Source organism: Poeciliopsis prolifica, unplaced genomic scaffold (genome assembly GCF_027474105.1).
Source record: "Poeciliopsis prolifica strain line A6 unplaced genomic scaffold, Auburn_PproV2 SCAFFOLD305, whole genome shotgun sequence".
NCBI lineage: Eukaryota > Metazoa > Chordata > Actinopteri > Cyprinodontiformes > Poeciliidae > Poeciliopsis > Poeciliopsis prolifica.
The window spans coordinates 28,651-40,000 of NW_026562680.1; the positions used below are offsets into that span (position 1 = coordinate 28,651).

The 11,350-nt window shown below is 62.2% G+C and overlaps 1 protein-coding gene across 1 annotated transcript; it reads right to left on the reverse strand.

Moving 5' to 3' along the window:
• Positions 1-4,230: 4,230 nt before the first annotated feature.
• LOC129357791 (uncharacterized) lies at positions 4,231-6,513 on the reverse strand. Its single transcript, XM_055026796.1, has 4 exons — positions 5,689-6,513; positions 5,006-5,224; positions 4,518-4,766; positions 4,231-4,438 (listed from the first exon to the last, which is right to left on the reverse strand). The coding sequence occupies exons 1-4, from the start codon at positions 6,421-6,423 to the stop codon at positions 4,265-4,267; spliced, it is 1,377 nt and encodes a 458-aa protein (XP_054882771.1). The 5' UTR covers positions 6,424-6,513; the 3' UTR covers positions 4,231-4,264.
• Positions 6,514-11,350: the final 4,837 nt, after the last annotated feature.

Sequence of the window (11,350 nt, forward strand, 5' to 3'; positions counted from 1 at the left end):
CCCCGCGGGCAGCATCGGCATATGAGAGCCAAGGCCGACGCAGACCTCGCTCCGTGAACTCCCTCACATCACGTTCGGGAGAAGCATAATGGCGGTCGGGGGGTGGCCGGCGTGCCCGAGGCCTTCGAATCACGCGTAACCACCCCGGGTCCTCTCGGTCTTCCTCATAAAAAACGGGCATAATTCAGCCCGGTGCGGAATAGGAAGCGATAAAAAACTACTATACTATTGAAACTATTTACAAAAAATAAAACCTAAGTCCACGTGGCGGACAAGTAAGCTAGCAAAAAACTAAAAACTATCACTTCCGTGACGTGAAATACATAAAATGAGCAAAACCAAAAATCAGTTCCCAAAAAGAACTTTAATTTATGGCAGTACACGAACTAAAAGAGCACTTACACTACGTTTCGGAAAAACAATCTTCCTTCTTCAGGTGTACAGGTGCTGAGTCACGTCGTGTCCGCTTTAGAGTGACCTTGAAATGGCGTCCAACAGGAAATCTTCCTGTCATCCCATCTCAGGACCCATAGTCACCGCCCATCAACAAGATTGACATATACAACCTCCAATCACAGCCGTTCATGGCCGGAATGTCAATAATAAAACCAAAACAATAACAATATCTTACGATTACATACATAACTTACATTTTTTTAGAAATTATTATAAATATAAACATCTACCAAGTAAGTTCTAACTTAAAAAGAATCACAATCAAATCAAAAACAATTAAAAGATAAGGAGTCACACCATCTTGTTCTTTTGTAGAAGGTGTGACTCTCCTTTCAGTAGAAATTATATTCTGTCATACAAGTAAACAGTGATATAAATCCAAGGAAAATCCCCCATATTTCCACAAATAATTATTTTTTATTCTGCAATCAAAAATCAACTTAAGGTATAATGAAGAAATTTCTTTATTTAGCCCAATCATGGTATTTTCCACTAATGTTCTATTTCTTATTTTGAAAGGGCCTTATCAAAAAAACCAGTTATATTCCAACATGCCGGATAACACTTACAAATCACCTCAAATTGCTCTTCCTGGTGGGTTGGTTAGGTTTAGGCAAGCCACCCCACTGAGTTTGGTGTGGACGAGCCCCCCCACTGGTTAGGTTTAGGCGAGCCCCTCCCCAAAGGTTAGGATTAGGGTAAGACCCTCGGTAAGGGTTAGGCACCCCGAACATTGGGTCACGCAAATGGGCTGCGTGGTGCCGGCGGTGTCCCCGGCGCTGCAGCACCTCCCGCTGGTCACAGAGGCTGCCTCCACGGGTCTCTGTCGGCCGGGGACGCCGGTACCTCTGCCCGAGACGCGGTCCGCACTCCCGGTCCGTGCCTCTCCCCCCTTTCCCCCCCGGTCTGTCCCTTCGGCCTGGCTAGCCGGCCCGGTTCTCCATCCTGCGGAACCGGGCCTGCTCGCCAGGCTGAAGGGACAGACCGGCCGTCCAGCCCCTTCCCCCGGTCTGTTCCTTCGGCCTGGCGAGCCGGCCCGGTTCTCCATCCTGCTGAACCGGGCCGGCTCGCCAGGCCGAAGGGACAGACCCTCCTGCCCCCGTCGCCCGGTCCGCTTGCGGACCGGGCGACGGGGGCAGGCCCCTCCTTAGCCGAAGCTCCAGTGCCTTACCAGGGGCACTGCGTCGGGAAAATAACCAAAGTCCAGCAGCCCTGGCTGATAGTCTAAGTGTCAGAGCCTTACCAGGACCACAATTCTATTTATTTTCCCTTACCAGGGGCACTGCGTCAGTAAAATAACCAAAGTCCAGCAGCCCTGGCTGATAGTCTAAGTGTCAGAGCCTTACCAGGACCACAATTCTATTTATTTTCCCTTACCAGGGGCACGGCTCTGCTGGGCGTGTGACTGGTTGGTTGAATCCGTGGAAGGGGGCTTAAGTGTGGGTCTGCAGGTTCGGATGGAGGGCCTGGTTCTCAGAGAGGCTGCGGTCCGGTTCTCTGTTACCCGGGGATGTGGAGCCAAGGCTGGGGTGAGTAGCTCCGCAGCAGGCCTGGTTGTATGAGAGGCTGCGGTCCTGGTTCTCTGTTACCCAGGGATGTGGAGCCCCGGCTGGGGTAAGTAGCTCCGCAGCAGGTCCTGGTTCTAGGAGAGGCTGCGGTCCTGGTTCTCTGTTACCCGGGGATGTGGAGCCACGGCTGGGGTAAGTAGCTCCGCAGCAGGCCCTGGTTGTATGAGAGGCTGCGGTCCTGGTTCTCTGTTACCCGGGATGTGGAGCCACGGCTGGGGTAAGTAGCTCCGCAGCAGGCCCTGGTTGTATGAGAGGCTGCGCTCCCGGTTCTCTGTTACCCGGGGATGTGAAGCCAAGGCTGGGGTAAGTGGTTGTGATGGAGGGCCTGGTTCTCAGATAGGCTGCGGTCCTGGTTCTGTGTTACCCTTGTCACTGCGTGTGGCCTGGGTTACGCAGAACCAGGACTGCAGCCTGTCTAAGAACCAGGGTCTCCACCATGTTTGTTTGTCACCCGGGGACGTGGAGCCACTGTTGGGGTAAGTATTTTGGCTGGTGTCCCAGTTCAGTTACCCGGGGCTCTGGTCCCCTGTCCCGGGTAGAATTAAAGACACTTTACCGATTCCTGGTTCTCAGAGAGGCTGCTGTCCTGGTTCTCTGTTACCCGGGGATGTGGAGCCACGGCTGGGGTGAGTAGCTCCGCAGCAGGTCCTGGTTCTCAGAGAGGCTGCTGTCCTGGTTCAGTTACCCGGGGCTCTGGTCCCCTGTCCCGGGTAGAATTAAAAACACTTTACCGATTCCTGGTTCTCAGAGAGGCTGCTGTCCTGGTTCTCTGTTACCCGGGGATGTGGAGCCAAGGCTGGGGTGAGTAGCTCCGCAGCAGGTCCTGGTTCTCAGAGAGGCTGCTGTCCCGGTTCTCTGTTACCCGGGATTGTGGAGCCTCTGCCGGGTTGAGTGGCTCCGGAGCGTGGCCCCCCGGTTCTCATAGAGGCTGCAGTCTCGCTCCTCTCCCCCGTGCTTGAGTGATGGATTCCGCCTGTGAGTTTTCGCTCCGGTCGGTCAACTTCAACTTGCGAAAAAGCGGGTAAAAATGAATGCCACCCGGGCAAGCCATACATGCTTTTAAAGGTCTCGCTGAGGAGAACAATTCGGCGTGGGTCTCTGATTTTTATACCGTTTCCCCGATTTTTAAGCCGCGAAAGAGTGCCGTTTTTTCCGCCCGGTCAACTTCAACTTCCGGTAGAGCGGGTGAAAACGCTTTCAACCCGGGGAAGCCATATATCCCCGTGAAGGCCTAAGCCAGGAGAACAATTCGGCGTGGGTGTCGCGTCTCTACGCGGTTCCCCCGCTGCGGGCAAGCGGCGGAAGTCGCGCCGGAAAAGCGTTCGAAAACCGGTCAAAAAGGCCGAAATCCGGGAAAAACGCACCACGGGCCGGTAGCCCGTGTTCCGGAGCACAGCCCTGTGCGGTCGAATGATTTTTAGCACGTTCACAGGAGCCGGGAGAAATGAAAAATGGCTTTCCAGGTGTACAAAGCATCGGCCACCCTCGACACCCGCTTAAGCCCCTGCCCAATCGGGGAAAATAGCACTTTGAGCACACAGATGTCCAAAGCCCCGCCGGCAGGATTACAACAGAAGGTTTTGTAAGACCACCTAGCCCTGAATATGAGCGTGCCTTCGGCCGTGGACCGCTCCAGGGCATGTCCCATGCACCAGATCTGCCAACAGCATGGATGTCCGAGCAGCAGGCTGGAGAATCGGCCCGGGGATGCGGCCGGAGATGCGGCCGGAGATGCAGCCCCGAGCAGCAGGCTGGAGAATCGGCCCGGGGATGCGGCCGGAGATGCAGCCCCGAGCAGCAGGCTGGAGAATCGGCCCGGGGATGCGGCCGGAGATGCCCGGAGATGCATCCCGGAGCAGCAGCAGCCATACCATAGCTACAATCTTTCACAGAGGCCGCTGTCCCGGTTCTCTGTCACCCGGGATGTGGAGCCACGGCTGGGGTGAGTAGCTCCGCAGCAGGCCCTGGTTCTCAGAGAGGCTGCCATCCTGGTTCTCTGTTACCCGGGGATGTGGAGCCACGGCTGGGGTGAGTAGCTCCGCAGCAGGCCCTGGTTCTCAGAGAGGCTGCCATCCTGGTTCTCTGTTACCCGGGATGTGGAGCCACTGCGGGGATGAGTAGCTCCGCATCAGCCCCTTTAACCGTTCCTGGTTCTCACGGAAGAACAGGATTTTACCCATAAAACAAGCACAAAACACGGGCAAGAGTCGTTTAAGGAGGCTTTATTGAACCAGCACACATTATTCATCCACAGTCTGCTCAGCGTCGCCCCTGGACACGTCGAAGGTCCTGCGCATGGCGGCCAACTGGGTCACACTCAGCTGCATCGCGTAGAAACGGTCCGCGGTTCTGGTGTCGTGACACATCAAGTGTGACATCTGCCTTCGGACCTCCGTGCACTGGGTGTCCCTCGCCTGTGAAGAGAGAGAGAGAGAGAGTGAGAGGGACCGTGGAGAAAGCTCAAGGCTGGGGACGAAGCTCAGGTCTACCTACCATCGTGGCTACCGCGGTGCGTATGTCGGTCAGGGAGGGGGATCCAGGCAGGCGCATCCTCGCCCATGCGTCCCGGGCGAAGGAGGTCAGCTTGTGTACCGGTCCTCCGTTGCAGTTGAAAAACACCAGGTCGGTCTGGGGGCGCAGCTTGCTGCGTATGGTCATCCAGCTCTTTAGCCATCCGAACTCCTCCGGCGTCAGGAAGAGCTGGGCGCTCCCGAAAGCCCTGGCCGTCTTGTGTTGTCTCACCTGCGGGATGGAGGGACAGACAGACGAGGACAGCAGAGGTGAGTTTCTGACCTGGAATGTGGAGCTCTCTGCTGGGGAAGGAAGGTAAGTTGTTGGGCTGGAGGTCCTGGTTCGCAGAGGCCCGTGACTGCAGCCTCTCGGTTGATGGGTTCAACCGAGAGGCTGCAGTCACGGTTCTCTGCTACCAGGGCCCTGGTTCTGCCTCCGGGATGAAGTGCTCGCTGGGACGGGGCACTTACGTTAATGACATAGCCGGAGGAGTCGCGCCGGTGTCCATCCTCGGCTTCTCGTACCTCAGCAGCTGTCATGTTGCGGACCACGCCTGCTCTGTGGCCGTACAGAGAAGCGACCAACAGCGCGAAGCAACCGAATAGCTGGTATCGCAGGACCACGTCGTGCCTCCTCCGCGATGAGTCGCGCAAAAGCTCCGGATCCATCTGCGACACTCCTCCAGACACCTGCGCAGAACCGGCGCTGAAACAGTGCGTTTCTCCTTCTGGTCTTTGACCTGTATCTGGTGCAGCACCACGGTGGTTGAGATCTGCCCCGCGGCGGATTTCAGGGCCCGCGAGACGGAGACGAGTCCATGCTGGGGCACGGTGGAGGTCTCAGGCGGAGTCTCCGTGAAGTAGGTCAGGAACTGACCCGTGTTGACCAGGTACACCTTCACTGTCGTTATCTGCTTGCCCTGCTTGAGCAGGTCCGCCGGCCAGCCGAGGACCCTGTCGGCATCAACCATGAACCGCCAGGTCTCCAGGCCGCTCTTTCCCTCGGCCATCCTGCGCAGGAACTGGTCCACTCTGCCCATCTTGGACCTGGCGTTCTCCACATGCTTCTTCGACGGGAGGGCACCCACCAGGTGCCTCCTGTACCCGGCCAAATACTGCATGACACACTCAGGAAAGTGTACGGTTGTACGCACCGGTTCTGTGGGCTCGGTGGGCTCGGTGGGCTCTGTGGGGTCCGCAGGCGTGGTCGAGGTCGGGCTCTGCCGTCTGGATCCGCCCTCCTGCGGGTCCTGCTGGTCCTGCTGGTTCCCCCGCTCCGGGGAACGTGGCTCGTCGGGGCTGGGAGGCAAGGGTGGTCCCGGCGATGGTGGAGCTGAGCCCCCGTCGTCGTGGTGGTGGTGGTCTACCTCCATCAGCTCAGGCTCCTCCGGCTCCTCCTGCGCCCCCTGTTCCTCCGCCTGCATGTCCTCCTCGTCGTCCTGCTCTTCCTCCTCATCCTCCACCACCGGTCTGCGTGGCGGAGGTGAGCTGCGGGATGGCCGAACCTCCGCCTCTGCCGGGGCCCTGTCGCCTGCCTCCGGCAGGTCCAGCCCGGTAGCCATGGGTGGGTGGGGGTCCGAGCGCCTCAGCTGCCGCAGCTTCTCCAGCGTCTTCTGCCACTGCAGGCCGGCCAGAAGACGCCGCTTCTGCCGCTGACCCATGTCGCGGTGGGACTCCTGCAGGTGCTGCTGCACACGGCGGCCGTCGTACCCGCAGCGCTGCACCGGACACCGCATCCCCTTGACGTTCACCCGGCCCCTGGCGAACGCCAGGAGGACACGACGCTCCACCGGATTCCTAACCTTGTGCTTCTCGTCCAGGTGCTCACGCAGCCGCCAGGACTTGCGTGAGCACACGGGACATCGGTTCACGAACTTGGACGCGGTCATGTTGCTCCTCACCCTGCTGCTGCAAAACTCCGACTGAGGCCGGCGAGCACATGCCCCTGGCCAAGTAGCCGGCGTCCTAATCAGGCCTGATGCGGTGCAGCTGCGGGCAATCGGCCGCAGCGCACCTGCGGCCGGGCGGGGCGCAGAGTCCGCCCCAAGAGCCGGGATGGATCCAGGGACTGGATTGGCGGTCCCTTCCAGCAGGCGGCCCCCGCATCTGCGGTGCCGCCCTCCACGGCGTCCGAATCGGCGGTCACCCGGCCGCAAGTGCGGCAGCCCTCTTAGGACCCTAAGTGGGGTTAGCGAAAGCGCCCCTTGGGTCACGCGGATGGGGTGAGCTGACCCCCCCCATCCACGGGCGGACCCCCCCGGTCCCCCCACCCTGAGTGGGGCCCCCCCCTGGCCCCCTCCCTCGGTGCCGCCCCCCCAGGACCCCCCCGGCCCTAGCTCCAGGGCGGAGAGGGGGCTGGCCGGTCCCCCGGGGCCGGTCAGGGCCTCCCCTCTGTGGGGAGACCTGAGCCCCCCCTCCCCGTCCGGAGCCCAAGTCCCATCCGCCTAGCTCCAGGGCGGAGAGGGGGCTGGCCGGTCCCCCGGGGCCGGTCAGGGCCTCCCCTTTGTGGGGAGACCTGAGCCCCCCCTCCCCGTCCGGAGCCCAAGTCCCATCCGCCTAGCTCCAGGGCGGAGAGGGGGCTGGCCGGTCCCCCGGGGCCGGTCAGGGCCTCCCCTTTGTGGGGAGACCTGAGCCCCCCCTCCCCGTCCGGAGCCCAAGTCCCATCCGCCTAGCTCCAGGGCGGAGGGGGCTGGCCGGTCCCCCGGGGCCGGTCAGGGCCTCCCCTTTGTGGGGAGACCTGAGCCCCCCCTCCCCGTCCGGAGCCCAAGTCCCATCCGCCTAGCTCCAGGGCGGAGAGGGGGCTGGCCGGTCCCCCGGGGCCGGTCAGGGCCTCCCCTCTGTGGGGAGACCTGAGCCCCCCTCCCCGTCCGGAGCCCAAGTCCCATCCGCCTAGCTCCAGGGCGGAGAGGGGGCTGGCCGGTCCCCCGGGGCCGGTCAGGGCCTCCCCTCTGTGGGGAGACCTGAGCCCCCCCTCCCCGTCCGGAGCCCAAGTCCCATCCGCCTAGCTCCAGGGCGGAGAGGGGGCTGGCCGGTCCCCCGGGGCCGGTCAGGGCCTCCCCTTTGTGGGGAGACCTGAGCCCCCCCTCCCCGTCCGGAGCCCAAGTCCCATCCGCCTAGCTCCAGGGCGGAGAGGGGGCTGGCCGGTCCCCCGGGGCCGGTCAGGGCCTCCCCTCTGTGGGGAGACCTGAGCCCCCCCTCCCCGTCCGGAGCCCAAGTCCCATCCGCCTAGCTCCAGGGCGGAGAGGGGGCTGGCCGGTCCCCCGGGGCCGGTCAGGGCCTCCCCTTTGTGGGGAGACCTGAGCCCCCCCTCCCCGTCCGGAGCCCAAGTCCCATCCGCCTAGCTCCAGGGCGGAGAGGGGGCTGGCCGGTCCCCCGGGGCCGGTCAGGGCCTCCCCTTTGTGGGGAGACCTGAGCCCCCCCTCCCGTCCGGAGCCCAAGTCCCATCCGCCTAGCTCCAGGGCGGAGAGGGGGCTGGCCGGTCCCCCGGGGCCGGTCAGGGCCTCCCCTTTGTGGGGAGACCTGAGCCCCCCCTCCCCGTCCGGAACCCACCCGGTTCACCCAGGGCTCCGAATATTCAGGCCGAATATCGGGGCCGAATTCTGGGTGCGAAACGTCGGTCCGTTCCCCCGGTCCCATTCCCCGGTCCCATTCCCCGGTCCCTATCCCCGGTCCCATTCCCCGGTCCCTATCCCGGTCCCTTTCCCCGGTCCCTTTCCCCGGTCCCTATCCCCGGTCCCTTACCGCAGGCCACCAGGCCTGCACCCGCGAAGGCTCACAGTCCGGGCCATCGCGGGTGCAGTCCTGAAATTTTTCAAAGTCCCTATGCCTGACCAGGGGCGCAGAAAAAGGCATAAAAAGCATTGCCCTCCCTGAACACCCGCTTAAGCCCCGCCCAATCGGGGAAAACGGAACTTCCGTTACCCGTTCCTAAAAACCCCACCGGCGGGATTTCAGGAGAGAGTTTTTCGAGACCACCAATTCCGGAAGAAGAGCGGATTTTCGGCCGTGGACCCCTCCAGGGGCCTTCGCTGGCCCCAGATGAGAAGGTAAGTTGGTGATTTATGGGGTTTTCGGCCGTTTTTGAACGTTTTTCCCCGCTCACGGTTCCGTGTGTGCAGGAGCTCTCCAAGTCGATGGATCTACCTGGCGATTGGCTGGCGGGCTCTGGCCGCTCTGGTGAGTCTGTCCTGGGCTGTAATCAGTCCGTGGACGGCTCCCTGGTTCTTCTGGAGCTCCGTCAGTGTCCCCCAGGGTCTGGCTTCAGCCAAGCCGACCGCAGTGCACTGTGAGCGGATTACGGTCCGTCCCACGTGCCTGTTGGAAGTCTGGCTCCCAGCCCAACATCTCCGACCGACCGATAAGCACACGTGGCCTGCCGTGGAGGGCCCCCGCCGGCCAAGGTGCCCCGGCACCGGCGCTTCGGCGGACGGTTCCTCCAGCCCCGCAGGCTCGCCTCCAGGCCCGGGCACGAACGCAGCGGAGCTGCGCTTCTGCCCGTGGCCGTCCCTCCTCAGCGAGACCCAGACGCCCCGTCTCTCCCCGGCGGAGAGAGGCATGACTTCCGTGCTGGTTCTCCACCTCACCTGCCATGGATGGCCCCCGTGGGCCCCGGTGCTTCGGTACCGGCGCTTCGGCGGACGGTTCCTCCAACCCTGCAGGACTGAGAATGGAGAACCCATCAAAGGAAGGCATGCCTAATCAGAGAGAACGGCGAAACACATCCAAGGAAGGCCTGACTAATCGGAGAGAATGGCGAAACACATCCAAGGAAGGCATGACTAATCGGAGAGAATGGCGAAACACATCCAAGGAAGGCATGACTAATCGGAGAGAATGGCAAACACATCCAAGGAAGGCGTAACCGATCGGAGAGAATGGCAAACACATCCAAGGAAGGCTTCACCAATCTCAGAGGACGGCTCGGATGCCTCCGAGCCGTCCACGGACCGGCCCCGCCCGGGGTTCGGCCAAGAAGATTAAACTTGACTATCTGAATTTAAAGTCGTAACAAGAACACCTCCGTAGGTGAACCTAAGGAAGGATCAAGGGACCGTCCGTCCTGTCCTTGCAGAATTAGCGCCTTCCCATATGCACACAGCCCAAGTCCCATCCGCAGCCTGAGACCCACCCGGATGCCTCGCTCCAGGCGGAGAGGGGGCTGGCCGGTCCCCCGGGGCCGGTCGGGGCCTCCCCTTTGTGGGGAGACCTGAGCCCCCCCTCCCCGTCCGGAGCCCAAGTCCCATCCGCCTAGCTCCAGGGCGGAGAGGGGGCTGGCCGGTCCCCTGGGGCCGGTCAGGGCCTCCCCTTTGTGGGAGACCTGAGCCCCCCCTCCCCGTCCGGAGCCCAAGTCCCATCCGCCAAGCTCCAGGGCGGAGAGGGGGCTGGCCGGTCCCCCGGGGCCGGTCAGGGCCTCCCCTTTGTGGGGAGACCTGAGCCCCCCCTCCCCGTCCGGAGCCCAAGTCCCATCCGCCTAGCTCCAGGGCGGAGAGGGGGCTGGCCGGTCCCCTGGGGCCGGTCAGGGCCTCCCCTTTGTGGGGAGACCTGAGCCCCCCCTCCCCGTCCGGAGCCCAAGTCCCATCCGCCTAGCTCCAGGGCGGAGAGGGGGCTGGCCGGTCCCCCGGGGCCGGTCAGGGCCTCCCCTTTGTGGGGAGACCTGAGCCCCCCCTCCCCGTCCGGAGCCCAAGTCCCATCCGCCAAGCTCCAGGGCGGAGAGGGGGCTGGCCGGTCCCCAGGGGCCGGTCAGGGCCTCCCCTTTGTGGGGAGACCTGAGCCCCCCCTCCCCGTCCGGAACCCACCCGGTTCACCCAGGGCTCCGAATATTCAGGCCGAATATCGGGGCCGAATTCTGGGTGCGAAACGTCGGTCCGATCCCCCGCCGGTCCGAATTTTCGGTCCGATCCACCGCCGGGCCGAATTTTCGGTCCCATTCCCCGCCTGTGCGAACTGTCGGTCGGATTCCCCTTGCCGAATTTTCGGTCCCAGTCCCCGCCGGGGCGAATCCCCAGTCCCAATCGCCGGTCTGGATCCCCGGGGCGACTCAGCAGGCAACCAGGCCTGTACCCGCGAAGGCTCACAGTCCGGGCCATCGCGGGTGCAGTCCTGAAATTTTTCAAAGTCCCTATGCCTTACCAGGGGCACAGACAAAGGCATACAAAGCATTGCCCTCCCTGAACAGGCACTTAAGCCCCGCCCATTCGGGGAAAAAGGAACTTCAGTTACCAGTTTCGAAAAACCCCACCGGCAGGATTTCAGGAGAGAGTTTTTCGAGACCTTGAGAACCAGTAAAAAGAGCGGAGTTTTGACCATTGACCCATCCAGGGGCCTTCGCTGGCCTCAGGTGAGAAGCTACATGGGTGAATTATGGTGTCTTTGGTCATTTTTGAACGTTTTTCCCCGCTCACGGTTCCATGTGTGTAGAAGCTCTGAAAGTCGATGGATCTACCTGGCGATTGGCTGGCGGTCTCCGGCCGCTCTGGTGAGTCTGTCCTGGGCTGTAATTAGTCCGTGGACTGCTCCCTGGTTCTGTTGGAGCTCCGTCAGTGTCCCCCAGGGTCTGGCTTCAGCCAAGCCGACCGCAGTGCACTGTGAGCGGATTACGGTCCGTCCCACGTGCCTGTTGGAAGTCTGGCTCCCAGCCCAACATCTCCGACCCGACCGATAAGCACACGTGGCCTGCCGTGGAGGGCCCCCGCCTGCCCCGGTGCCCGGCACTGGCGCTTCGGCGGACGGTTCCTCCAGCCCCGCAGGCTCGCCTCCAGGCCCGGGCGCGAACGCAGCCGAGCTGCGCGTCTGCCCGCGGCCGTCCCTCCTCAGCGA